The sequence below is a fragment of the Diaporthe amygdali genome, assembly GCF_026229845.1.
Source record: "Diaporthe amygdali strain CAA958 chromosome Unknown NODE_14_length_1008325_cov_65_372321, whole genome shotgun sequence".
NCBI classification, from domain to species: domain Eukaryota; kingdom Fungi; phylum Ascomycota; class Sordariomycetes; order Diaporthales; family Diaporthaceae; genus Diaporthe; species Diaporthe amygdali.
Window position 1 is genome coordinate 300,688 of NW_026517034.1, and position 27,693 is coordinate 328,380.

Here is a 27,693-nt window from a genome sequence, read left to right on the forward strand (position 1 = left end):
CCAGGAAGATAGAATAGTCTGGATACTAGCGGGTACAGCGGGTTACAAACGACTGGGGGAGCTAGGGCCAGGTCCACGCCGGAGCTCACTGGCTGTCAGCGTCACACCCCCAGACGCCAGAACGCCCAGCTGCCGGCCCGCTACACCAGTCCCATTCCAAGGTCGGCCGACTGAGTGCGTGGAAACACCGACACCGACGACACCGCTTGCCCTCCTGGATTTCAGATCTCAGATCAACCTCGCCCACATCGCACACCAGCAATAGCTGCAGCCTATCTCCGAATCACAATCGTCGCAATAACACCGGTACATTCGACGAGTCTTGCCGACAATCGCATACTCTTGAGAGCCCCCTCGCAATGGCGTCAGACGAGCCCTCGAACCCAATGGCCGAGTCCGGCGTCACCATCCGCTCAGACAGCGAGCAGTACTCAGCAGGCGAGGACATTTCAACGTCACCACCGTCCTCCAACTCTCCTCCTCTCGTCCTGTACCAGCCGCCGACTCTGTTCGGCATCATACGTGGCGCCGCAATCAACCTGTTCCTGCCCTTCATCAACGGGATGATGCTGGGCTTCGGCGAGCTCTTTGCACACGAGGCAGCTTTCAGGTTAGGATGGAGTGGCACAAGGGTATGTTTGGGTCTGAAACTTCTCCATACATTTGAACTGTCTTTACTAACAAAGCGCTCGTTGCCCAGATCTTTCCTCTGTCGAGGCGGCAAACACACCCCGCTGGTCCAGGCATCGAAGTGCGTGACCGACCCAAGACCCAGCCCGACCTGGACGACCTCACCAGCCTGGAGTGACTAGCAGACCAGCAAGACAGCTTCAACTCGACATCTTAGTTGGGGGGGCCGGCGAGCCTCAGAGCCTGCCTTTCGAGCTGGGGGCGACCAGAGGAGAAGTGCTTAGGGCATACAGCAACCACGACATATGGCCTTGGCAGTGGCGGCATGACCTAGATGAAGCGTGTAAAGAAGCAGAGATGTCCATGATATCTACCGTGCGAGATGTGTTTGGAGGATCTCGATTCGTTGTACATACGCTTCGAACTCTCAAGCGTGGCGGAGGATATACCTGGTGTCTTGCGGCGATTGCCTTCGTCCAGCTTTGCATATCCAACAGGCCTAGAGGTCTGCATATAGAGGCGAATGATCAAATCAATCCAAACGAAATAGCAGCCTTGGAGCATTATAAGACCCTAAAGTCGTGGGGGCGATGGTCATATGACGCTTCAAGGAAACCAACAACCACGCGGGAGCAGTGGGCGCACCCTGAAGAATAGGTCCAAGAGAAATTAGTGGATCTTCACCAGTTTTTAGGCACCGCAGCAGAGATGAGTTTTACTGAAGTTTTGAGACATGCCGCAGCGACCTATGTAGACATCTCAGAGGGTGCTCACACTGGAGCTCGATCTCTCTGAACTCGAGAGAGCTATATCACGAAACCTTTCACACGACAACGCATTTTCAACTGCAGACGACAACATGATCGCAGCCGACAGTACGAGAATATGCGTTCAACTCACCCTTATATCATCTGAATTGCTACATGATTTCAGAATTAAAGGTGCCAATGAAGCGTAAGGGTGTTGAATGAGACTAAGCGCTGACATGTACCCCAGCACCCCAGCACTCAGTCAAAGTTAGGAGCTTCCTGTTGCCGGCCGGGAACCCAGCTGTGCCGGCCTGGGGGTCCGACAACTAAAATTTAACGAGCATCATCGGTCGCGATCTCATTGACCTATACATGTTCACCAGAGTTCCGCAGAGCTCCAGCGATAACCATGATTCCTAGTAGGGGTTTCGCGCGGGTCAGCCCGGGCCTGGCATTTCAAAATCAAGTGCGCCTGGCCGTCCAGTCTTCATTCATGACATTACAAACCGAGGGCTGACCTTATATGTGCAGATATTCTCCAGAGCTCCGGGTCGCTCAATACCGCGACGAGCCAGATCGGTCGCAACCACAAGACAGTTTGGGACGAGTCTCAAAGCCAATGGCAGGCCCTTCCATGGCGCATATTCAGCCAGCGTCTCCTCAGGAAGCAGGATAGGAGCCGCCGCCATTCTCTCCTCCTCATCCGTCTTCCTCTCGTCGACCCGACAGGCACGCTTCGCCTCCACCGGCTCTTCTCCTTCACCTGCAGAGTCAGCAGCATCCTTACCGTCGTCCTCCTCGCCAGAGTCCCTCTCTACTCCCTCTGACTTCCCCTCCGACTTCTCCTCGCTCACCGATCTCGACGGCGCGTCTCTTCTCAACACCCCCGAAACGATTGGCTACCTGCACAATCTCGGTCTTGACTATGGCTGGGGCCCGACCGCCTTTAGCCAGTGGTTCGTCGAGCACCTCCATATATGGGGTGGCCTTCCCTGGTGGGCCTCCATCATTGGCTTCGCAGCCATCGTGCGTCTTGTCTTAGCCAAGCCCGCCCTGGTAGCCCAGCAGGAAAGCGTCAAGATGAACAAGATGCGCAAGGACCCTTTGTTCAACTCCCTCCAGGAAAAGTGGATGACGGCGATGGCCGGTGGCGCCGCCTTGCCTCCGGCCGAGATGATGCAGCTGCGCCTACAGATGAGCCTCGTGCGTGAGCAATACGATGTCAAGACCTGGAAAATGTTCCTCCCCATGCTACAAGCGCCCATAGCCTACGGCATGTTCAGGTTGACGACTGGCATGGCTGCGCTACCTGTACCGGGCCTCGACACCGCCGGAATGCTATGGTTCACAGATTTGACTGCTCCAGATCCGTACATGATTCTACCGCTTGTCAGCTCTGTCATGATGTATCTCAGTATAAAGGCAAGTCCGGGTCCTCCTCCTGGTCCTGGGATCGACCACAAACGAGTCTCCGAACTAATATAAGCATCCACGGATAGCGCGCAGTCCCATACATGAATCCCCAGCAAGCTGCCTTCATGAGAGTCATGCCCTGGGTTCTTGGGCCCCTCGGCTTCTTCATCACGTGGAAAATGGCCGCCTCCGTCCAGGTCTTCTTCGCAGCCACGGCCATCCTCCAATTTGCCCAGACCACCTTCTTCCACATCGGCTGGATCCGCAAAGTGTGTGGTCTCCCGCCCCTGGAGGAGATGAAGCAAAGCACGAGCGGCGGCCCCACTATGCCGCGTACCAGCCCAATCTCCAGCCGTTCAGCCCAATACCAGGCGCCACGCACCATCAACACCACCGCCACAGAGAAGGTCGAGAGCAATACTGATTCCGACAACCCGATCCATGCGGTCAAGGGCGCGTGGGCTGGCATCCAGGACAAGCTGAAGAAGCGGAGCGAGTCGAACGCGCAAAAGAACACCCAGAAGGAAGCCGCTCAGTATGAGAAGAAGAGGCTCCAGGAGGAGCACGAGCAGTTTCTGAGGAGGCGGGAGGCGGCTAGGAGGCACGAGAGCAAGTGATTGCTTAGAGGAGCAGCATAAACCTGAAGCGCAGGGGTCGAGGGAGCTGGGACGCGGCGCGCGAAGAGGGTAGCAGCTGATCAGCGTCCCAACCCTGTGTCTCCTACTGGTCCGTGGCCAAAAGAGGCTTTGGAAGCAGCCCAGAGTACCAGGAATCAGTTGATTCCTCATATATGTAGAACACCAACACTCCAAAATCAATGTACAAACAACGCAGAGGCACTCAAGACAGTACGCTGGAATTGGCTTGAGAAGTCTTGCAGATACGGAGCCCAAGTCCACACGCCTAATTTCATGCTCTTGTGACATCTGGCAACAGAGACATCCTCACTCATGATACTGCTCCTAGAGGTGATTGTTCCGAACTGACATGGCATTTCGTATATCGTATGTACGTCAAGCTGTCCCGTGATTTGAATGGTTTCACCGGAGTCTAGTCATGAAGGGTGTACGGACAAGTCTGGTTGAAAATCATTCATGGATGATAAGCGAAGGAAGACGGCCTCCCCTCGTTTGTTCGTCTCTTCGGTATGTCCATAGAGCCAGGCATCTCTGTAAATGGTTTTCTTCAACCGAATGCGGTCAAATATTGGTTGATTTCGAGATATGTGCCCCATTGTCACTAGGGGCACTCTGGACATATCACAATATGTGACGCAAGCCTGAAGCCTGGGGAAGCTTAGCTATAGTCTTACATTATAGCGAAATTAAGTATATTTCTTAGATATTCCAGTAATATCGATATTGAATAAGACAACGATTGTTCTAAAGCAGCGGGCAGCAAGCCATGCATCAAACCCTCTCTGTTTCTCTTTCCCTCCATCCTAAATAGCCATCTATATCAAAGATTGAACAACCCCCTCTAGTGGTCAAGGCACAAAATTGGACGGAATATCGATACCCTGCGCGCCTTGTATCAGTGCAGGCGGCCAGTCTGGATCCTCCTCCCATTGAGTCTCAAAACTGTACTCGCCACTGCCCACCTTCTCGTCCACGCCTTTTAATTTAACTTGAGCTTCGCCGTTGGGCGGGACGGTGACATTTGTGACCATCTTTGAGCCTTCAATCTTCCAGGTGACGGAATAAGGTCCGTACGGAGAGTCAAACGACGTGTGAGCGTGGCGAATTGTCCCGCCTGGCTTCGGGGAGACCAAAGCCGTCTTCCACCCAGGCGAGATGGGGCTCAGGCCACCGACGGTTTGATGCAGAAAGTTGCACACCGAGCCAAGGGCGTAATGGTTGAATGAAGTCATTTGGCCAGGGTTGATAGTACCGTCAGGGAGCATCGAGTTCCAGCGTTCCCACTATGTAGCGTGCTATTAGATATATCCCAACGGACCAGTAATGACATCTGAACACTTACGATAGTCGTTGCCCCCATTCCTACAGGGTATAGCCAGCTAGGACAGTCGCGCTCCTGTAACATCCTATATGCATGGCTGAGCATGCCGTGGTCGGCAAGCACTTGCAGAATTATGGGTGTACCAGCAAAGCCGGTGGTGATCTTGAACGCCTCCCATCTAATCATCCAGTCGAGCCTCGCCTTTGCGGTCTGGACTTCTTCCTGCGTGCTGAACAGGTTGAAGAGTAATGCTAGAGCATAAGCAGCCTGTGTGTCGCATGCCAAGCGGCCTCTTTTCGTGATATACTCGGCACGAAACAACTCAGTCATCTCGTTTGCCTTCTTAGAGTAGGCTGTTGCGTCGTCAGCCTTGCCAAGTATCTTGGCGATGTCTGCAGCAAGCCTCGTTACGTGAATGAGATAGGCGTTGGCGACCAGATAGGGATCGGTAGGGCCGTGACCGGGCAGCTGTGGCGGAGATCGAGGGTCCAGCCAGTCGCCATACTGAGGTGTTGTGTCTGCATAAAAGCCATGTTGGTCGCGAGGAACGCCGCTATCCAGCCACAGGCTCATGCTTTCCCACTGCTTTTGCAGTATTTTTCTGTCGCCGAAGGACTTGTATAAATCCCACGGAGTGATGACGGCACAATCAGCCCAGACAGCCATCGGTCTGTTTTCAGGGTACCTTGGTGGCCACGGAATCTTTGGAACAATGACGGGTACAACGCCTCCCATCTCTCGCTGATCGGCTTCCAAGTCTTGGAGCCATTCTCCAAGAAAGGCCGCAGTGTCAAAGAGGAAATTTGCCGTTGGCGCAAACACTTGGATGTCGCCTGTCCAGCCTAGTCGTTCATCGCGCTGCGGGCAGTCGGTTGGAACTGAGACGAAGTTGCCTCTCGTAGACCAGACTGTGTTTTCATGGAGCTGGTTGATGAGGGCGTGCGAGCAAGTGAAGGTGCCGGTGCGGCGAAGGTCGGAAGAGACCACAATGGCTTTGAGATCAGACAAGGACAGTTGGTCATATCCTGTTATTTCAGCGTACCTGAGCTGACATCAGTAGGATGAATGCAGTCTTCAGGGAATGTTATCAACGTACCTGAAGCCGTACCAGGAGAATCTTGATTCATAGCCCTTCGTCTTCCCTCCAAGATGGATAATGTTCTCGGCCCTAGCTGTTCTCAAAGGCCTAGTTCCGAGTTCACCATGTTCAAGAACTTCGGCATGTCTGATCACGACCGTGTCACCACTCTTGCCTGGAATATCGACCAGTATTCTCAACCACCCGACAAGATTCTGGCCGAAATCCAGCACTTTCTTTCCTTTTGGCGTCGTGATGAGCTTCTTTGGTTCTATCTCCATAATGCGCTTCACTGGAGCAACATCAGGAGCAATGAGCTTTGCAGAAGGGAAACCAACATCTTCAACCTTGCCAATGGAGGTTGCTGAGGATGTGGTGGTAGACCAAGAAAGATCATCCAACCTGGTATCAAATACTTCACCATTGTAGATCTCCGCACTTAGGATAGGACCCTCAAGCCACTCCCAGGAAGCATCTGTGGCACATACAATATTGCCGTCAACCTCCAGCTGACCCAGGAAGCTCAACCGATCGCCCCAGATATTAGAGACCCCTGGTCTACCTAGCCTCCCTGCGTACCAGCCTTCAGCAATGTAGGCTCCGATCACATTCTCACCATCCACTAGATACGGAGACACATCGTAAGTCTGGTAGTGCAGACGATGATTGTAGGATTGCCAGCCCGGCGCGAGAAGATCTTCGCCAATTACCTTGCCGTTTACCTCCACTTGGTATATGCCGTGCGCTGTGGCATAGAGCCGCGCAGAGCCAGTTCTTGAGCAGGAAAATGATTTTCTAACTCGAAAAGGCCTCTTAGGCTCGTCCCGACTTTGAACGGGACCAGAGATGAGTTTCGCTGCCCATTCAGAACGCTCTAGGAGAGCAGCTTCTACGACAACGGATGCCCAATTGGTTTGCGAGCCATCTTTGCCAGTCGCTTGTACTTTGATGTGGACCACTTCGCGAGATGTCAGTGGCAAGGTAGGCCACGGCACGAGTACAGATTCAGAAGAAGTGACATTAAAAGTTTCTTCTTGCCCATTGCGTGAAAAGACCATAGTGTATGAGGCCTGAGTCCATCCTTGCCTACATGATAGACACATTAGCTTGAACACAAGTCACAGTCTCAGTAGAAGGCATACACTGTAGTGGATTCAAAGCGCCAAGAGATCCTGGGCCGACTGTGGAAAATTGCGAAGCCATTGTGATGATGTTCGGCGCTAACAGCTGCGATGCGGACAGACATTCTGGATGGTTGAACTGCTCTTGTTTGTCCTGCAGATGATTGAGGGCGACACTTTCGAGCATGGACTAGTTGGCTGGCACTTTATAGAGAGATAAGTACTACGTGAAAGCGGATAACGAAAACACCCAGTGTCTTTACAATTGGAATCCTTTAGTTTTATCGGATCACCATACTGAAGTCTTTATGAGAAAACGGCAGGGATATTCATACTCCTGGTAGATGGATGACAGATTCCAAGGTCCTTCGGTGGAGACATATCCCGAGTTACGGCTGCGTTCCCCATCCAGTCGTTTCCACCCCTCAAGATGCCAGTGGCAAGTCACGGGAGCCATTGGGGACAGTTCGTGAGGAGTCGCTGCGAGAAGCCAGTTGTTGGACAACATAGGGAGCCGAGTCCGGCGGACCCTGGCTTTCCCCAGCTTTCCCCAGCTTTCCAAGACTATCTCCACAGATGTTGGCTTACTCGCCTTCGGTCCGAGGCCACTAGGTATCAGACTCTCTCAAGCTGCAGTGAAAGTGCCGAGATATCGATCTCATGTCTAGCTATCATTTAGGGACCAGTCACACAGATTGGACAAGGTCGGCTCATCACGCACCGATTTATGCTTGTTTGGTCACAGTATAGCTCGAGGCTTTAAACATTCGTCTCCCGTTTGGTGGCGATGGCACAACCCTTCAGCCGGCTGAACTTATAAAGTGTTCTTTTTTGATTTTTTCATGTAAACCCTCGGCATACATTAAGTCTTAGCACCGCTATGGCAAACGACTCCCAGCATCCTGACGCCGAACCAAAGTTGTCCGTCGGGCATCATGAGCTGGGCCAGGCCAGAGTTGTCCTCAAATCCGATCTTGACACTCTTGGTATCTGGGAGACGGTGAAGAAATTCAAAAAGGTTTGTAGAAAATCCTGCTACTCATTCACCCAGAAAAAGGAAATATTGGCTAACCCAGCAGACAGGCTGTCCTCGTCTGCAACCTTCTCTGTTTCGCCGCCGCTGCTGATGGATACCAGATCAATCTCAATGGTTAGTAATTAGCAGAAACCATTTCCCTTCACACCGTCATTTGTATTTGATCCACATACTTACACTAAATCCACCATAGGAAACGTGATCGCGAACCAAGGCTTCATCCAACATTTCGGTTTCAAGAACGCACAGGGCCGATGGTATCTCGAAGCTCAGTATACTGCCCTATGGGGGGCCATGCAATCCTTAGGCCAGCTGATCGGGATGCTGCTGCTCAATCCCATCTCGGACAGAATCGGCCGCAAGGCCACACTGTACGTTCTCTGGGTCATCCTCGCCGGGTCGCTGCTGATCGAGACCCTCGCTCGTGACTGGAGGGACTGGACTGGTGCGAAGATCCTGGCGGGTGTCGGAATAGGTGCCATACAGGCTACTCTGCCCATCTATGTGACAGAGTGGTCTCCTGCGAATATTCGCGGAGCCATGGTCCTTGTATATGGGTTTTGGAATTCGTTTGGGAAATTCTTGCCCCCAATGGTGCTTCTTGTCGTCCAGAACGCCAACCCGTTGGATTTCAGGGTGCCTATCCTGACTCAATGGGGTTTCCTGGGTATCATGCTCCCCATCTTCATTTGGCTTCCGGAAACACCAGGTCTGTAAAGTATAAATGCTTTCTAGTGTATCATGTTCGTAGTGGAGAAACATTGCTGACACGCAATCCAGCCTACTTTGCCGCGAGAGGCATGGACGACAAGGGCAAAGCAGCACTGCGCCGGGTGAATGGAGGCATTCCAACGTACGACGTCGAGGCTGAATACGCCATCATTAAGAACACTATCCTAGAAGAGCAGCAGATATCAGAAGAGACGAACCCCCAAAACATCAGCGGGATCGTGCGCTCGTACATTGACTGCTTCAGGGGCCCCGACCTGTGGCGGACAATCGGCTCGACCTTGCCAAGCTGTGCGCAGCAGCTGACGGGGCTTGCCTTCCTGAATACCTACGCCAGCTTGTTCTTCAAGCGGAGCGGGTTCAACAATGCGTTTCTGGTGACTACCATCATGGGTAAGCTGGCGCTCCACGTCCTTGTCGTTTGAAAGTCACCCTGCTCACGAGACGTCTTCGCAGCCATCCTCTCCCTCATCACCGCCACCGGTCTCATGCTAGCAGTTGATAGGTTCGGCCGCCGGCAAGTTGTCATCGCTGCCTCCATCCTCTGCTCCCTCGCGCTTCTGGTGGTCGGCGTCCTCGGCCAGGTCGGTCACTCAAAGCCGCTGCAGGACTTCCTCATTTTCGTCGCCTGTCTCTGGGCCCTCGGGAACAATGCTCGTTAGTCCTCCCTGACCCATCATATAGCCAAATGAACTCCGACCCAGGGTACTGACCTGCAAAGTCGGACAACTCGGCTGGGCCTTCGTCGGCGAAGTAGCCTCACAGCGCCTGCGCGCGCGGACCGCCGGCCTGGCAGCCGCCATGTCGGTCGTGTTCGGCCTGACGTTCAACACGGCCGTGCCCGTGATGCGTAAGTCTTTGTGAACGCGTCATGCGGCGCCACTTTTTCTCCATTCAACAAGACCCTGTGTACTGACTCACGGTGTGCGATCGCAGTTGACACCGAGGGCGCTGACTGGGGATACGACACGGCCTGGCTGTTCTTTGCCCTTGGGTCCCTCGTCTGTGTCATGGTCTGGTTCTTCGTGCCTGAGCCGTCGCAGCGCAATTATGCCGAGATGGATGAGATGTACGCCAATGGCGTCCCCGCGAGGAACATGAGGAGGTACGTCACCGAGGTGCAGCTTGCACAGCAGCAGCAGATCGCGGAGGCCGAGAAACTCCGGTAGCGAGCTGTCCAGGGGCTGTATGAAACCACAGGATTATGACTTATGTGTTATCAATTCCTCAACCCGAGCTCCAAAGTAGTCATGACTTCTCCGCGGAGGTGATGTCCAGCTCTTTGCGGGCCCGGTGTGGGAACCTATCGATGGCCTCTTGGACGAGACACAGCAGAAAGTCAGCCGGAAGCCATCAGATACGGGACTGAAAATACAGCATTGCACGCTCCAAGCAATCGCTTTCATAAAGGACACCATAGGAAATTGCCATAGCAGTGTAGATTCAGATGTGTTCCATTGAATTGAATCTGCCCGTAACCCACTACGGAGCCAGGTGCGGAAGTGCGCTCTTGGGCCAACACAGTTATCTCTGATGCGCGGCCGCGCATCTACCGAGTCTTACTACAAAAATCATTTTTCCTTCCAAAAATTACGCACAATAATGCTCCATAGACCCCGCTGACATTAGATTAATCTTCTCGTAGAGGTCGTTTCCGTTTCCGTTTTCCCCATTCAAATCCACGTCTTGGTCGTGGAGAGGAGGGGAGCCCATCTGGGCTAATTCAACAAAACTCGTTTGTTGCTTGGTCACGGGCCCCTACACTGGATAAAAGCAGGCGGCGGCGCACCACTAGAACACCGTGCCGTCGCTGTCGATAAGGATTGGTGGCTCCTTGGTGTTTGGCCGGTTGATCTCGGCAATCTCACGACCACCCTGCGAATGCAATGTCAGCTAGGTTCACGTATCGGCGCCAGGTAGTACACCCAGAACAGGAGTGTGTGGCAGTTCATAAGGGAGTATCTCACCTTCCAGCTTCCAGCCTCCAACACTTGGGGTAATGACAGCTCGTTTCCAGCCAGCTCGGTCTTCAGCGTATGGTTGACATCCGCAGCCAAACGGTCCAGGAGGCCAACAGTGACGCCGCGCCACTCCACCACGAGGTCGTCACTAGGTTCGAACATGGGGGCGACCTCGATTCCGGGGTCGCCGGTCCTAGAGCAGTACTCCTTGTAATGCTGCAAGCCCCTCTCCATGTCCTCGGGCTTGAGCGTCAACACGCCCAGGTCGACGAACAGCCCACCGTTCCGGTACTCGGGAAGACCAGTCAGGAGCTCCTGGCCGGCAAAGTGTATTTTCATCAGCTGTTGCATGGGCTGCATCAGGGAGTAGGTGAGCCACTGCGTCAGCTTATGGAACGGCAGGATGGACTCCCAGGCTGCTGCAGATCCAGACCGGCTAGAGGTATTGGGGAACGGGCTGAAGCTGGGGCCGGTGCTTGAGGGCGATGTAGCTTGTGCTGGCTGGGGCATCGTGGAGCATGGCCAGGCGTCGCCTAGTGAGATGCCATTGATGGCCGTGCGCGACTGGGGCCAGATGGGCGCTAATCCTGACATGAGGACGTTCCAGAGCGTCGGTAGCGGCACGATGGGCATTGACGAGGCTTGTGTCGATGGGTGAGAAAGTAGGTAGTCTGAGAGCCGTGTTAGCGTGTCTGTGTGAGAGAAGCCATGTGACGAGGTGCATTGAGCTCACCAAGCATATTGCCCGGACGTCCATTCTCACCAAAGAACTCCTTGTTGGAGTCCAATGCGTCTGCGAGCCTGATCAGGAGCTCGGTTCGCCCCTCAAGACCTGCCATCTCGTTGCCGGGTTTTGACTGCAGGCCCTTGGCCATTTGTTCAAGACTGAGGTTGCGCAGTCCGTCCTTGTCAACTTGGTACTTGTTTGTCTTGTCACTGGAGAACATGCCCTATTGAACCATTAGAATCATAATAATAAAAGGAGTGGCATCATCGCAGCTTAAAAACTTACAGTCTTGAACATCTCCAGGCTGGCGACTGCAATGCCCTCAGATCTTCTGTAGATTCGACCATTTTCGGTGCTCTTATAGCTCCACTGCGTCCCTGCGCCAGCATCCAGTAGAACGCTGACCAGGAACAGGTCGATCAGACGACGGCATTTCTCAGTGCTATCCAAGTTCTCCCAAGTCGACAAAAGGTGGGCGATCCTATCTCGGCCGCCCACGCAAAAGTGCTGGTGTCTGCCATGTGCGGGTATAGAGGTAAATGGGGCGTCGTAGTCTCTCTGTAGCTATGTTAGCGGCCTGGAGTAGTGGTGGTGGGGGGAGGGAGGGAACGCCACAATGTGTGATTCCTTGGTGGCTGCATACCCTGATAATGCTTGCGACAAAGCTCACCACCTCGGGGAACTTGCGCATGTCCACATCGAAATGTCTCAGCTCATTCTTGACTGCCTTGGTGGTGATGACCCTGCATCTGTCCCTGACGGCAGCCAGGTCCCTGAGGTACCCAGCAGGGTCGATCTCCGGGTCCGGGGGCTTTGGCAGGTCGATCTTGGGGACCTGTGGGGAGAATGGAGAGAGCGGCGTGTTTGGTGCCGAGGTGTTATTCGTGCCTGCGGAGCTGCGATTCATTGCTCGAGAGCTGAAGGTGCCTGCTGGTGATTTGATGCTGGAGCTTCCTGAGTCGAGGCTGACCTGTGACTGCACGGTTGTGAGGGACGGTTTGGATGTGACGCCCCGTGTGGACTTGTCTTTTCTGGAGAAGAGGCCCATCTTGGCAGGATCGGCGGGATGGCACGACTTGCGGTACGACTGGAATGACCAAACGGACAGGACAGGGACCGCCTGAACAACGGGGGGACTTCGGAAGGCGGGGCGGGCTAGGGACGCGAGCTGGTGGATCCCTTGATGAAGATCAGGAGCTCTAGGAGGGGTTGAGCTCGCGAAACGGACCCGAAGTAGTGCTGACTGCTGATGGAGCAGCGAGCAGCGAGCAGCGACCTATGCTGGGCTGCTCTGGGGCTGGCACCGTTGTGGTCGGTTGGTGGGTCCTCCAATCTTCTCGTAGCAGAGGCCAGTCAAAAGTTGTACAGCTTCAGGGGCAGCTTCACTTTTTTTTTTGGAGGGTTGTCGTCGTTGATGTGACGTCTCTCTTGTGAAGCCTTGGATGCCCACTCAAACGTCGCGGGACCTTTCTATCTCTCGGCCTGGTCTTTTCTGATATGACTTGGGTCTTGAGGTGCAAAGGTAAAGCCAACTCGGAGAATTGACTCGGTAGTGGTGAGTGTGTGCACCGCGCCCGTAGCGTGATTGAGTTTTCGTCTCGTTCTTGTCTCGTTGAAGTCGTGGTGGCGCGTGAAGTCAATTCAATCCGACCCAATCGAGTAAACCTGCCAATGTCTCTGCCGTGTGTACAATTAGGTGTACCGATGAATGAGGGAAGAATCACTGGCCAACAAGAACGCCAAGGTGTGGTCGAAGGTAAGGCGGCGAAGAAAGAAGAAAGGCCGCGGTGAACAGAGACTTATGAGGTATCAAAGGATACGACAAGAACAAGTCAACCGGTAGAGACGCGACGAGACGAGATGAGACGAGATATGTGTTGTCGGTGGCCGCAGTGATGCTGTCGTCTGTAGACGGAGATACAGTTTGATTAAGCCGTAGTGTCCGCCTCGAAGTCTAATGTGCCACAGCTGTTCCTGAAGAACCCGACGTCATAAGAGCAAGGCAGGGTAGGTATCAGGAAAAAATTAAACTCCATGCAGTGGTTCCGTAGCACAAGGTGAAGAACGGGGGGTGGGAGGGAAGGCCAGATGGTCTGGGAGAAAGAAAGACTGGCGAGGAGGTGGAGAGAATAAAGAGAGAAAAGAGGATGGATGAACAGGGTCACATGGGGAGAAAGCAAGTCGTCTCTCCGGTATCGTATGCAATTTGAACGTACCAGCGAGTGGGAGAAGACGAACAAAAGATGCCGAGTCCCAATGAAAGGAAGGGTTGACAGCGATGTGGGTGAGGGCAGGGCCAGGTTCGGCAGGTCGAGGCTTATATGACATGAGACGAGACGAACACAGGACAGGCACAGGCACAAGCACAAGCACAAGTACAGGCAAGAAAAGCGAGGAGTACCTGGTCTACTTGGAGAATCATGTATGTACAATGTAACAGACCTTGACAACTCGGTACTGTGGTACCGCACGGAACAGATTACACACGAGTACCTCGTCAATACAGTACCGTATTGGGGAACACACACACACACACGCGCACGCACGCACAGAGAGAGAGAGAAAGCGAGCGAGAGAGGGTCGGCGATCAAGACAGGGATTATGAGGACGGATGCACATGGATGGCCCAGCACAGGCACGGGATGGGGTCTGTCCTGTCAAGGCTCAGGCTGTGGTCTTTTTTGGCGGCTGAACCCGCAGTACATGAAGATCACACCCGGTTCCTGAGTCAAATCCCTCATCGGTCATGGTTCTGGGCGCCCACCGACACGCGGTTTGAAGTGGACTGCTGTCTCCGTGTGCACAGCAACTGTATTGGATGTATGTAATCAATTCGATTGATCCATCCGCGGGCACGGATCCGACTGACTGACCCCAGCCGAAGCTGTCAGAAATGATGGGTGACCTGTCGGCCCCCAGTCCTGCCCAGCCTGACAGCCTGGCGAGCTGCTGTCCCCCGTCAGGCCAACTGAAACCAAATGGATCGATCTCTGGTAATAAAACCCAGCAGCAGGAGCTGGAGTAGGAGCAATAGCAGCCGAGCCGAGCCGAGGCCATATGAAGCCAAGCCAAGCCCTGCCCTGGTGGGTGGCGATGGAAATTGTGTGTTGTTGTTGGTGCTGGTGTTTGTCGATTGTCGAATGTCAAATGTCAAATGCAGCCAGTGCTGGGGCTACCCAGAGCAATGGGAATCGTCGAATGTCGCTTGCTGGTTTCAGCAGCTGCAGGGTGTGGGACCTGGACGCTGGAGCCTCAAAGTGACAGGTGCTTTTACTCTCTGTCTCTCTGTCTCTTTCTCTGTCCCTCCCCTTACTTCTCCCTCTGCCTTTTCCCGCTGGAGGTTCGGGGACCTTTGTTGCCGTGCTGCCGTGCTGCCGTGCTGCTGCAGTCTCGAGGTCGCCTCCTCTGATTCGTTTGGCTCATCTCAGCCCAGCCCAGCCTTGGTCTGGTTCTGATCAGGTCGGTCTAGTCTGGTCTATCAGTTCTGTCTGGCCCCGTCTGTGCCTTGCCCGCCATTTAGTCAGTCAGTGTCTCTGTTTTGGCCCAGCTGCCATTTCGAGCACCAGAAAAGATGGGACGAAAAATTAGCACCTCGCTTCGATCCCTCGTCCCGGTCCAGATTTGTCCATCAACCCGACGGCGTGATTCCTCGCGTGTCAATCAACCCTGGACCTCTGGGCCCTGGGGGCCCCTGGGGGCCCTGGCTGCCTGGGTCCGTCCTGGTCGACGGCAGTCGAAGCCGTCTCTCTCTTGCCGTCTCTGCCTCTGCCTCCGTCTCCATTTCCGTGCTCCGTCTCCATCCTCCTCCGCCGTCTTCTCCACGTCAAACGTGTCACACTTCACTTCCTGACTTCCTCACGGCCTGCAGCCCCATAGCCTACCAGGACCTACCTAGGAGGCCGATTGACTATTCAGGTAAGCCTATTGGGACAGGCAGACGGCAGAGGAGGTTGACTATCTTATGAAGTGGATAGGATGTCACTGTGGATGTCTATCAAGATGCCTGCACGTGCAGATCGAACTCGTAAAGGGTTTACGGCCCGTGTCTGGCTGCCCAATCTCAAATCAAATCTCGAGCAACGTAACAGCGTTACCGTCGGCTCATCCCCTCGCAGAACGGTCCGGAACCTGAGTAGCAAACGCCTCACAACGCCTCGCCTTCCAAGCTCCCACCCGTTCCTCGCTAGGTGCCGTGTCTGTGTGTGTGCTCCCCCGTCTCCTCCACCCTTCCCTCCACGCACAATGCACATGCACGCGCTACTTGCCCGTAGCACTGGTAGGCAACGACGCCTTCTATGGGTGTGGCCTTGACTGCAACCCTGGCCCTGGTCAACAACCAATTTCATCTACTGTGCACTACTCTGCAGTTGCATTCGCAATGGCAGTTGCAGTTGCAGTTGCAGTACCAGTTGGATTGCAGTTCCATTTCCGAGCAAACCACTCGCATCTTGGATCGCTTGTCCAACATCGCACTTCCAACAAGACCCTCGACCGTCCAGCAAAGAAGGCACAGAGTCAGAGTCAAGCACCACGGGAAGAATGCAAGAAAAAGGACGGACCACCGACCACCGACCACCGCGCCGTCCCTGAGCATGGGCAGGGATCTCTCACAGCAATCTGCAAGGCACCGAGCAACCCCTGCTAGACGTCCTTCACCAGACCACCAAGTCATGGAGTCCTGGTCCTGCCACGCAGCAGGTGCTGCTCACGTTCCCGACCGGCGGTGGGAAAGCCACTCTGCAACCAACGAGACGAGCAGACGAGACAAGACCATACCCCACAGCCGTTGCAAGCCTATCCACCTGCGCATCTCCAGTATTTCCAGGCCCTGCAATTGGGAGATGCGCACCTGATTGACAATTGGAGAGACTATCGTAAGCGTTGTGATGGCTCGACACATGACAAAAGAGCACTGTTACCCGGTGGGCACTCCTCCACTCTCCACGAGGAAGAGCCACAGACAGGCATACAGACGTGGAACTGCGTACACACAGGCACACAGTAAAAGCACGCCAAACGCGCATCTGGTGGAGACCGCGTCTTCTGTACGTACAGGACTACATGTAACCCATACGTCGTGCAGACCCGAAACGAAACCTGCCTCGGTCAACTTATCCGTCGTCGGATTTGAGTGAACCGCGTCTGGCCAGCAGGACTGGCTCGTCCGTCTACTTTCCCGTCCGCGCCTGCAATCTCTACGGCCGTGTCTGTGTGTGCCAGCTCCAAATGTTCGGTACCGATACAAGCATCTACCTGTGGCATCATTTAAACTTTGATTCCGCGGGTGGTCCCACTGGAAATGGATCCTGGAAACGTTGCGACCTTGAAGATTCTTTGGACCGAAATTGCAAATAACATGGGACGAAGACCCAGGATCCCTCGTTCGGGATCCCTTCCCCCTTCCCCGCCGCACGATCTGGAGCACACTTGGTACCCGTTGTACCGTGCTCCGGAACGGCTTCCTGTACTGTATCACGCTGAGCACGACTCGTCCGTCAAGTTCCCCGGCCGGAGGAAAAACAGAAAGCAGAAAATGCTCACTGCGCACGAGATAAAAACTGCTTGCTTGGCTGTCGCAAGCCGACAAACTCCCCGACGCGCCGCATTTCTGAATCGTCGGATATTTCCAGCCCACATACACATGACAAGCAGGTGGGCCAGTCCTACATTTGTAGACTACGCATGTACACATGTCCCAGTCCCACGGGCGCCGCGCCCGGCACCTCGGGGTGGTGGCCGACCTTTGCTTCTTTGCTCGGGAGAGCTGCGGGTTTGCCTCTGGCCTCGATGATCATGAGCAGGATCGCAGGATCGCAAGATTGCAGGCTAGGCGCTTGCCGCGGGTGATTGACACGCCTTCAAAGGTCCGTTCCGAGCGAGCGGATCTTGAGGATCTCTGACAGCTTGGTTCATCTCCACACTGGCGTGCTGACCGACCGGGCTGGGCCGCCCCGGCTCTCGATCTGTCAGACGGGAAATTCCATCGAGAGAGAGACACACATGTAAGACCCGACGACGTACATAAACCGGGCACAATTCGTCCTGATCGTCGAGGTTATGGATGAAAGATGTGATTTGATGAAGATCAATATATATGGCGACCAATACCACCGTTGCTCCCGAGTCAAGAAGACGAAAGCACTTGACAGCAGAACTTGTGAAAATGAATACATACGATTATGCATTCATACTTTCTCTCGAGCCTGCAGGACCGATTCCACAGTCAATTTCGTCTCCCCGTCGTACTGGCTCAAGCGCTCCGCTGCCTCGCGTGCTTCTGACCGGATGAGCTCTTCAATCTTGCCCGAACGCGGCGTGAACCGCGCCTTGAACGGCAGCGGACGCATGTTCTCGCTGTCATTGTACGCAAAAGCGTCTAACTGAACGGGATTGCCCTATATTTGAAGAGCCTAGTCAGCCAACCAACGGTCCTGTGGACAGGGTGTCGAGATCGATCATGGGAATTCGTTATCATTGGGAGCACTCACCTTCTCATCCAGCCCCGGCTCAACCCGAAACGCCCAGAGCAACCTCGCCAGCACCATCAGCACGCTCTGCTCCGCCAGAGGCTGCCCACTACACTGCCTCCTCCCCCACCCAAAGGCGTTGTGGCCCCTGCTGTTGGGATACTCAAACGCCAACCCTCCTGGCCGGTCGCCCAAGTACCGCTCAGGCCTCACTGTGTCCGGGTCAGGGTAGTCTCCTGGGTTTCGGTGCATGGCCCACACGTTGCAGGTGAGCTGGATGCCTTTTGGGATCAGGAAGCCCCTATACGTGTCATCGACAACCGGCGCGTGCGGGATACCACCCAGAACCGTGACTGTCCGCCAGCGCATGATCTCTCTGGCCAGCGCGGCTACGTACGGCAGGCGGCCGGCGTCGAAGTCCTCCCAGGTGGGAGACACGGCCTCGCCTAGGACGTTGTCTATCTCGGCTTGAGCTTTGGCTTGTACTTCAGGGAAGAGGCAGAGGGCAAGCACGGTTGAGGTGAGCGTTCCGCTTGTGGTGTCCACGCCGGCGCCGAGCAGACTTGTTTATGTAAGTGTGTTACTATTCACAGAATACATATCGATTACACTTACTTTGTAGTGAGTGACGACACTTCGTCATCACTCAGACCGAGGACAGTTTGCTTCTCAAGCACCGTTTTTGCAAAGCTCGGATTTGGATTGGTCGCGGCCGCTTCCTTGTTCAGAGCGAGAAAGTATTTCCCCAGGTGCGACGAAACCGTCCTTACAATGGTCGGAAAGGCGTAAAGCCAGGGTGGCATATCAGCAAGCCAGGGCAATGAATCGACCAGTAGCCAGCCCGGAATCACATAGTTGACGACTGCCATAGTCTCCAGGGCCTTATGGCAGACGTAGTCATTCTTCCTGGAGATGCGTCTGCCCCAGCCTATGATGGACACGACCGAGACGGAGTACCGCTCGATGGACATGACATAGTCGTCCGGGTCCTCGAGGAACTCCAGAGTCAAGATCTTGGACTCATCGCCTTGGAAGGATCGATGATCTCGAACCACGTGGCTGCCGACGATAGAGTGCTTGGGCCCAGTCAGACGCAGAACACTCATGCCACCACAATTCAGAGGGGCGCCGGACTCACCGTGAGCTTCCTATGCAGCCTCCACTGGTCACCATACACAAGCGTGGCCTGGTTCGTCGTCGCGGACCCGGTTAGCTCCCCCATCGACACGAACCGTGGGCGCGACGAGTAGACGTCCGCGCGCTTCTCCAGCAGGTCCGACGCCGTCCACGCATCATTCAGGACGATGATGGGCCTGCTGCCCAGCCAGAGCGTGATCATCGGGTTGGCATACTGCCGGCTCCATTCCTCGAACTTGATCCACGGCTGGACGAACGGGATGCGGAAGTGGTTCCCGATGATGGGAAGGGGAAACGGGCCCGGCGGGAGCTTGCGGCGCAGGTGTAGGACGCGGATGTAGTTGTAGCTAGTTATGCAGGTGAGGGCTAGGCCGGCGAGGGCGAGGAGACGAGTTAGGAGCTGCGGCAGCCCGACAGAGTCCAGCGCAAGGAGCATGTTGAGTCTCTTTGTTTACTTATGGGGGCAAGCAGCAATATAAAGTGTTTCGTATGAAATTGATTGATCTGGTTACAATGCGTCAAGAAGATGGAACTCTACTCGTATTTATACAATTACGGTCATGTGGTGTGAGACAATGGGAGGTGGAGGCTATGCCTGTCCGCCCAGACGACAACCGCCACTATCCTAAGTGTGCGAAGACGTCAGTCAAGCATGTTGAAGCTGTCAGGTGGCTTTCATGCGAGAGCGATCATAGAAGAATGGCATAAGATCGATGGGCAATAGAGTTGGGGGATGCCCATATATCCCAGATCCAGAATCGGGTGCGGGGTGCAGATATGGCCCCGATTGCATCGTCGCAGTCCTGCTTATGCAGGGTTCAAAGATTCAAGCTTCCTCCTCCTCCCGTTTGCTCGGCAAATGTGTGGGTGTTACGAGGAGTCGTGCCAGACGTCTTGGCCAAGTTCAAGACGGCATTGGTAATGAGCCGCGGTGCCCGAGCATGTGGCATAGTCATCTGGAATAGTTGAAGAGCTTGTTTAGCATATGCTAGTATCGATGTGGCAATCCCTTGCTACTCCTTGGCAACTCAGAACTATCAAATTCTATGTGGACTTTTTCCGCCTTCTATCTTGAATCATACAAATTTTCATTGTTTACCGCGGTTTTGAACATTTCTAGGGCCCTCACGTGTGAACTAGTTTGGAACTTCTACACAGAGAAATGTTTTTGCGAGGAAACTCTCTCTTCTTGCTTCGGAACTTACGGAAGCTTTTCTTATCACGTCTTTTCCTTTGCCAGCCGTACATATACGTTTCCTATTTCACTTCATGTCGCTGCTGCTGGGGTAAACAACGAAATCTGAGTAAATTGTGAGAACAGGGATGAATAATGTTGAATTTATCTTGAGCGTTCAGGATGCGCGGAATATCTCTAAGGTCTTGTCACCAAGTTGTGAATTACCGCCCCCAAATTTCATCTTCATGGTCATGATATCATATTCATTGGTAGGTTCTCGCTTGGAGAAACAGTACCCCGTTCTGTGGCTTGAACTCAAGAGTGTTGTCAGATTTGAGGCGCTAATGCTATGCTACATCAATCATATCTGCGTTTTATAACATAAGGGAATCATCGCAACGGCCCTTCGTCCGCTTTATGCTCAACGGGCGTTATGATGCTGGAGTTGTGACTCAGTCTATCCCTCCCAGCAGGATCACGCGCAGGCCAAGGCGGCAGCTCCGTATCGCTCCTCGACGCAGCTGTCGCCGTCTCCGGCCTCCTGAGGTTGACCTCGTCGCCAGCGACTTGGGTCTCGTTGACAGTCTGCAGCGACTTGTCTAGCTTGGCCAGCTGTGCGCTGAGCCATGACTGCCTCGTCTGCGGTGGTGCTTTCCTCGACGGCCGCGACGGCCGCGACCCAATGGTCGGCAGGTTGATGTGGTTTGCTTCCTCTGGAGTTCCGGTGCTCTGTCTCGTTGAAGCAGCGAAAATCCGGTTCCAGAGTGGCTTAAGCGTCATTATGGATGCACAAACGATGGCCGTGTTGACTTCGACGAGGGACCAGTAGTTTATGTCCACTGCGTTGTAACTGTAGTCCGAACCGCCGATTGCGTTGGCGAGCAGGACGATCCGTATAATGGAAACAATGCATATACTGTGGCGGAATGTCAGTTCTCACCCAACACATGTATCCACAATTCGGGGGAGGCAGAACGCACAAGAAGCCAAACGAGAACACAATCGAAAGTACTATCTTCTGATCCTTGGGTGCCCGTATAGACCATACAACGGGCAAGGGCAGCAGGAAGATGAGAAAATCTGTTCCTATCTGCAGCCCTGTGAGAGCATAGTAGACCTCATTTGAATGGCAATATCTAGCTTGCACCTCAAAATCCCAAAACGCGTCGAGAGGAATGCAGGCCGTAAAGTCGAGAATAAGATTGACGGCGCTGGTCACGATGACGACTACCAGGAACCCCAACAGTATCTTTCTTGTCCAATCATATGTCAGGGTTCGCAAGTATAGCAGCAGGACGCTGATCTTTGAGAGAGATAGGCTTGATGCGTAGAAAAGAATCGTGAACCATGATGCCTATGTTGAGGGATGTTCTGTCAGCCTGAGAGCCGCAAGTTTCTTTTACTGTCAGCATATGACTTAGGATTCTAACCTCAAGCATTGGAACATAGTTCTCTGGGGGTATGGCAAGGGAGTGTCTCCCGAGCCCAAAGCTTGCTTCGATAATGAAGCCAATGCTCTGTGCCAAGGAGAAGAATAGAGATGCCAAGATCACCCAGTCCTCCGCGCCGAGAAGCTTCATCAAATGTCCCCTGAGGTACATGCGACTTCCCACTACCAGGGCTGATATCAGCCATGTGAGAACGGCACATGCGATGATGTTGCCTTGGTACGACTCGCTGAGGTCAATCACCCCATCGTTATCACTGGACATGGTTCGTGTTGCTGGGGCTCGAGCAAGCAACACAAGTAGGATATCCCCTGTCCCACGCAGGAAGGGCTCGTCAATGACACGGTTGGAGGCAGAGAACCATCGTCATTCCTTGTTCGGCCGAGTACTGCAGGTATAGTAGGTGGGGAGGGATGTAAGGATACCGAAGAATCCCCCGGTTGTCGATCCTGCAGTGACAGATGCCGGACTTGCAGAGAGTGAATCTGGGGTACTGAGAGAAGTGAAATGTGACAGGTAAAAACGCGAGTGAAATCAAGGGAGTAGAATTCTAAAAGGTGGGATCACATGTGCAAAAAGGTAGTGTTTCCAAACATCATGTGCAACTCGTAATTACGACACAGCATCCACAGAGCACACCGCTGCGCAGAAGGGGGCGGGAGAGAGCTATTCATCGTCTAGTAGCTAGCAAAACTGGAACGCGTGGACGGGGAAGCCCACTGCCGGTGGAAGGCACTTCCACACACGATGGGGCCGACAAAGGTCTGTGTGGTGGAAGTGCCCAGCATTGGGCAGCGGCTGTCAAGGGATCTGTCGATGGTCTAGCCGTCACTGTTGATCCTCAAATGCAAGAAAGTGGGAAGGTCAAAGCACCCTGGAGTTGTCCCACATTTTGACTGATGGGTCTCGATTAATTCGACCCTAACAGGAAACGTATCCGAGATGAGCGCTTCGATTGTCTCCAGCTGTCTGCGGCCCTAGCTTTGTCTAGATCCTGTCAGGGCGAACACTTTTGTGGAAGCGAGCATCAGCTGCCGAACCGTTACGGGGCGCCGGCAATCTGATCAGTACCTGCCGTTCAATGCAGGATCCGGGTGATCGTGCCTGGCCTGGGATGCGATCGTGTTCAAAATGTCATGTCTTGAGGACTTCGTCTTTGGCTGATCTCAGCTCCCGGAGCGTGTGTAACTCCCAATTGCAGATTCTAAGGAGTACTGCAAGCTGGTGTATAATTTCATTCGCCCATCCAAATCCAGTATTTGTCCGTTTTTGGACAAGTCGAGCTAACTTGCTCTACTAACTGCTGAATGACTATCCATGAAGGAAGTTTTGTGTCAATCTTGCATGGGGCCTTGGCAGCGGAGTCGGCGACCTTGAAGGAAGAGTGGATCATGGTAGGGGGGCGCTTTTCATGATTTCAAGTGCACAAGCCCTCTGTTCTGTTTTGAGCTGATTGATAGACATAGCTGGGCTCGACTATAGCACATCCTCCTGAACATGGACAAGCAGGCCAGGCTTAATACTGCATAAGTCTTACAGCGAAAGCTATTTATTACAGCAGCGGTCGGTATCATACTAGGTCTCCTGTCTTCGCGGCTCGCTAATTTCGTGCGCAGCCATTGCCACGCCCCGTAGAAGGAAGGATAACGAGTCAAGCAATAGGGCTCCGTCAGGAGATTTCTTGCCCTGTCTCGAAAACACGGCCCAGGAGGGGCTCGACAGCCTCGTAGATTCGGGACTTCCCGCGGCTAACTCATCGTCACGTGCGGCCGCATTAGTGCTCGGCACGTGCAGAAGCTGGATAGTGGCGCAAAGGCCGCATTGGGGCCACCACTGCCGCGACAAAGTTCGCAAGCCCATGATGGCCCAGTAAGCGGCCCGTGTCCTGTTCGTGTATGCCACGTTAGTAGTCTAGTCAAGACGCCCTTCCCTTTGCGCCTTGAACTGGACTTCTGGCACCTCACCTATATGAGGCTCAGAATCTTATCATGTTGTTCAGACTCATAGAGGAGTCTAGCCGTTGCTCCTCCCAAGACTCCCTGCCCCCACCCCGATTCCGCCCATGTGGATCCTCCTATACCTCAGTGATGATAATATAAGGCAGTCCACATCCCGAAGCCATAAATGTGGGCGTAGTGAATTGGACCAATGGCTATGTGACTCCTCGCCTTCGACGCTTTGAAATCTGCAAAGTCACTCGGTGGAAAAGAATTTGACGGCCATGAGCAGTAAAGGAGTAGTGAGGCAACACTGCATCACTCACATGGCTTTGGCTCATGGACGAAGAACGGACAATGTCCAATAGAGGTGATTCGATTTTGCATCTTGCGTTCAATGGTCAGCTGAGATTCCGCGCTGCGTGCGGGAAGATACTTACTGGCTAAGCAATCTGGCCCCTTTCCTCCCACAATCATTACTCTGTGATACTGAACGGTATTTTCTAACGCCATTCATAACGCCGGCCCTTTACGGCTTGTTTTTCCAGCAGTTTGCTGAGAAGCTCTGTGAAGGGCGCAAAATACATTCCAAGCCTGCTTTACTTGGTCACAACCTTAAGAAATAAGATCGGCGACGTTCATTGGCATCTCGTCAATCTGGGTTGAGTAGTACACTGCGAATGATTAGCAAGCGCCCATCAAGGGAGATCCCGGGAAACTCACACTCGATATCTCGCAGAATGCGCACATCCTCGCTGGTAACGAAGTTGATCGCAACACCCTTACGTCCAAATCTTCCAGATCGGCCAATACGGTGGATGTAATTTTCACGATTGCTGGGAAGGTCGTAGTTGATGACCAGACTGACCTGCTGGACATCGATACCACGCGCCCACACATCAGTGGAGATGAGAACACGGCTGTTGCCCTGCCGGAAGTCCTGCATAATACTGTCTCGCTCCTTTTGCGGCATGTCACCGTGCATGCTGCTGACAGTGAAGTTGGCCTCGCGCATCTTGTCGGTCAACCAGTCCACCTTGCGCCGCGTGTTGCAGAAAATGACGGCTTGGGTGATGGTCAACGTGTCGTAGAGATCACAGAGCGTGTCGAACTTCCAATCCTCCTTCTCGACGGCAATGAAGTACTGCTTGAGACCCTCGAGAGTCAACTCGTCACGCTTCACAAGGATACGGACGGGATCGGTCATGAACTTTGTGGTCATGTCGAGCACATCGTAGGGGAGGGTAGCAGAGACGACGACGACTTGCGTGGCGGGAGGGAGGTATCGATACACATCGTAGATCTGCTCCCTGAATCCTTGGTTGAGTAACTCATCGGCTTCGTCGAGAACCAACATCTTAATATGGCGGGTGCGCAGATGCCGGCGTCGGATCATGTCGGCAACACGACCAGGAGTACCAGAAACGATGTGTTGGCCGTAGTCCAGCTTGCGAATGTCCTCGCCGACGTTTGTTCCTCCGATGCAGGCGTGGCATTGCACGTTCATGTAGTCGCCGAGAGCCATGACAACGCTCTGAATCTGTGTGGCCAACTCGCGTGTTGGAGAGAGAACGAGTGCTTGGGTTTCGCGGACCGCGGTATCGATGACCTGGAGCATGCTAATGGAGAAGGTCGCAGTCTTGCCGGTTCCGGATTGCGCCTGAGCAATAGTATCCCGGCCTTTGCATACTTGGACGATGGCGCGTGACTGGACAGCCGAGGGAGACTCGTATCCGTAGGCGTAGATTCCACGAAGGAGAGATTCTAATAAGCTCAGTCAGCATGCGCTGTCCAAAGAGTGTGTGCGATGCAAGATTGAACCTTACCCTTCAGCGACATGGACTCGAAGGTAGGATGGACAGTGACCTCCTTGGAGGTGTTGAACTCCATCCGCTCCTCAGCCTTACGATCGATACCACCTGCTTCAGCCATTTTGAAAGTCCGAGGGTGCTTCAATCAACTGGGTTTGGTTCGTTTGTGTCGTTGACTTGTTGATGAATTCGGCGCAAAGTAAGGAATGAAGTCGAAAGTCAAGCTGGAATACACACCTGCAGGCGGGCAGGCTAAGAAGCAAATTCATGCAGGGGTTGTCAGAATCGCGGGACCTTATCTTATCGGAGCTGGGCTGGCTGGCCCGTGCTCCCATAACAACTTCAAGAGTTGCGACAAAATCACAAGCGAACTTGTTCGTCTTTAGCTTGAGAACCAGTGCGTTGACCGGGCCGCTGAAACTGACATACTCTCCGCCTGTGGCACACAGACATCAAAATGCTGCTGGAGGAACAGCGCTATATTGCCGAGGACCTCGAGCGCCTCGAGCAAGGCGTCGCAGATCGCATTGGCGAGGAGCCCAAGGTGGTACGTGGTAGTCCTCTTCCCGCCCCAAATTCATGGACACAGCTGATCAAGGCCCCCACGAAACAGATCCGCGATCGCCTGAACCGAGACCATGAGGTATCTCAGCTCCTTGACCAGATACAGAAGCAATCCGCAGAGATGTTGTCTTTGTATCGTGATGCTAATGGCCTCCGATCCAAAGAGGTCCTGCAGATTGGCAGCGGTGACCCCTTCGAAGAGTTCTACAAACAGGTGAACGACGTCAGGGAGCATCACGCACGATATCCCAACGAGCAGGCTGAGAATTCCGAGATCCGATATCGTCAGCGCAAGACAGGAGACAGCGAGCCCCTCCCCTCCCTTGTCGATTCCATGTTCTCTGGCGAGGAGGCCTACGGACGATACTTCGACCTACACGCGTGCCACGAGGCATACATCAATCTACCCAACGTCAAGCGTCTCGGTTACCTGCAATACCTTCAGATATTCGACAACTTTGCACCGGGCCATGGCGGTGTCAAGAGGGCAGACAAATTGACGGATCAATACTTCAAGTACGTTGGAGGGCTGGCAGAATACTTGGAAACTTTCATGCGCCGTACACGGCCGTTGGAAAACGTGAGCAAGGTACTTGAATCCTTCGACAAAGAATTCGAAGCGGCGTGGGAGAAAGATGAGGTAGAGGGCTGGGCAAACGAGTCAGGTGCTTCCACATCATCAGCAAAGGAATTAAGCACTGCTGATGCTGTGTGGTGCGACGCCTGTGAGAAGGAGTTCAAAAACGAGAATGTCTATAAAGGGCATTTGAACGGCCGAAAGCATGTCAAAGCAGCAGAGGCTCTAGCACAGAGACAGCAAGGTTCCACAGATACTGCAGCACCTTCTGGGAGACTCTCTGCGACAAGAATGAAGGAGCGTGCCGTCGCGGAGCGGGAATTCAGAGTGAAGCGCCTAGCCAGCGCAATGAGCACTGAGCGAGAAGACACTCGGGTAAATGTGGAGCGGCGGCAAGGAATGACGGAGAGGGAAAGGCAACAAGAACTCGACAATCTGTTCAGCATGGCGGAGCAGCCACAGCAGATCGACGACACGGCTGACGCCGAGGGCGAGGACGGTGAAGAAAAGATATACAATCCTCTGAAGTTGCCGTTGGCCTGGGACGGCAAACCGATCCCATTCTGGCTGTACCGTCTACATGGCTTGGGGGTGGAATTCCCTTGCGAGATCTGCGGAAACTTCGTCTACATGGGTCGTCGTGCCTTCGAGAAGCATTTCAACGAGGCAAGACATATTTATGGGTTGAAACGGCTTGGTATCAACGACACTCATCTTTTCCGAGATATCACAGGAATCGAGGAAGCGCTGAAGCTTTGGGACAAGAGGCAGCGTGACAAGAAAGGGAACAAGATCGAGGATGGCAGCATCGTCCAAATGGAAGATGCTGAAGGTAACGTCATGCCGGAGAAGGTGTATTATGATCTGCAAAAGCAAGGTCTGCTCTGAGGAGTTGCAGGCTCGGAAGTCAATTTCATTGAAGCTTGCAGTGAGGCTGCGAAAGACACAGAACAAAGAAGATGAAAACGTTGTAGGTCGAGATACTCGAGTAAATCGTACTCACTTTGCATCAGATAGACCAATGGAGTCTCAAGCTGCCCCTCTTACTTCATGTGAGCCTTGTAGGCGTCAAGATCTCCCTTCATACATGTTTTCTCGCTTTTGTACTGGTCCCTTTCATGTTTAGTTTTGGGAAAACCTTTATGCACCGAGGCGTGGATAGCATCTATAAA

General features: G+C 53.7%; 8 protein-coding genes across 8 annotated transcripts; 4 read left to right on the plus strand and 4 right to left on the minus strand.

Annotated features, from left to right (window-relative positions):
* Positions 1–359: 359 nt before the first annotated feature.
* J7T55_003396 (mitochondrial import protein 1) lies at positions 360–808 on the plus strand (the record flags this gene model as incomplete). Its single annotated transcript, XM_053143417.1, has 2 exons — positions 360–632; positions 701–808. 2 exons carry the CDS (start codon positions 360–362, stop codon positions 806–808), a joined length of 381 nt encoding a protein of 126 aa, XP_052993648.1.
* A 980-nt stretch (positions 809–1,788) lies between these two features.
* On the plus strand, positions 1,789–3,409 carry J7T55_003397 (oxidase assembly protein 1; the record flags this gene model as incomplete). Its single annotated transcript, XM_053143418.1, has 3 exons — positions 1,789–1,845; positions 1,911–2,793; positions 2,886–3,409. The coding sequence occupies 3 exons, from the start codon at positions 1,789–1,791 to the stop codon at positions 3,407–3,409; spliced, it is 1,464 nt and encodes a 487-aa protein (XP_052993649.1).
* A 4,421-nt stretch (positions 3,410–7,830) lies between these two features.
* J7T55_003399 (MFS general substrate transporter) lies at positions 7,831–9,884 on the plus strand (the record flags this gene model as incomplete). The annotated part of the gene is made up of 7 exons (XM_053143419.1): positions 7,831–7,968; positions 8,034–8,100; positions 8,180–8,695; positions 8,767–9,108; positions 9,172–9,372; positions 9,437–9,565; positions 9,652–9,884. The coding sequence occupies 7 exons, from the start codon at positions 7,831–7,833 to the stop codon at positions 9,882–9,884; spliced, it is 1,626 nt and encodes a 541-aa protein (XP_052993650.1).
* A 622-nt stretch (positions 9,885–10,506) lies between these two features.
* On the minus strand, positions 10,507–12,451 carry J7T55_003400 (urg3; the record flags this gene model as incomplete). Its single annotated transcript, XM_053143420.1, has 5 exons — positions 10,507–10,590; positions 10,683–11,347; positions 11,410–11,626; positions 11,689–11,961; positions 12,047–12,451. 5 exons carry the CDS (start codon positions 12,449–12,451, stop codon positions 10,507–10,509), a joined length of 1,644 nt encoding a protein of 547 aa, XP_052993651.1.
* A 5,137-nt stretch (positions 12,452–17,588) lies between these two features.
* Positions 17,589–19,443, minus strand: J7T55_003401 (uncharacterized protein; the record flags this gene model as incomplete). Its single annotated transcript, XM_053143421.1, has 4 exons — positions 17,589–17,798; positions 17,892–18,432; positions 18,486–18,946; positions 19,009–19,443. The coding sequence occupies 4 exons, from the start codon at positions 19,441–19,443 to the stop codon at positions 17,589–17,591; spliced, it is 1,647 nt and encodes a 548-aa protein (XP_052993652.1).
* A 1,131-nt stretch (positions 19,444–20,574) lies between these two features.
* On the minus strand, positions 20,575–21,896 carry J7T55_003402 (uncharacterized protein; the record flags this gene model as incomplete). Its single annotated transcript, XM_053143422.1, has 3 exons — positions 20,575–21,100; positions 21,165–21,538; positions 21,615–21,896. The coding sequence occupies 3 exons, from the start codon at positions 21,894–21,896 to the stop codon at positions 20,575–20,577; spliced, it is 1,182 nt and encodes a 393-aa protein (XP_052993653.1).
* A 1,311-nt stretch (positions 21,897–23,207) lies between these two features.
* Positions 23,208–25,501, minus strand: J7T55_003403 (tp-dependent rna helicase fal-1; the record flags this gene model as incomplete). Its single annotated transcript, XM_053143423.1, has 4 exons — positions 23,208–23,517; positions 23,926–23,956; positions 24,293–25,333; positions 25,396–25,501. 4 exons carry the CDS (start codon positions 25,499–25,501, stop codon positions 23,208–23,210), a joined length of 1,488 nt encoding a protein of 495 aa, XP_052993654.1.
* A 336-nt stretch (positions 25,502–25,837) lies between these two features.
* J7T55_003404 (uncharacterized protein) lies at positions 25,838–27,409 on the plus strand (the record flags this gene model as incomplete). Its single annotated transcript, XM_053143424.1, has 1 exon — positions 25,838–27,409. The coding sequence occupies one exon, from the start codon at positions 25,838–25,840 to the stop codon at positions 27,407–27,409; it is 1,572 nt and encodes a 523-aa protein (XP_052993655.1).
* Between the last annotated feature and the right edge of the window lie 284 nt (positions 27,410–27,693).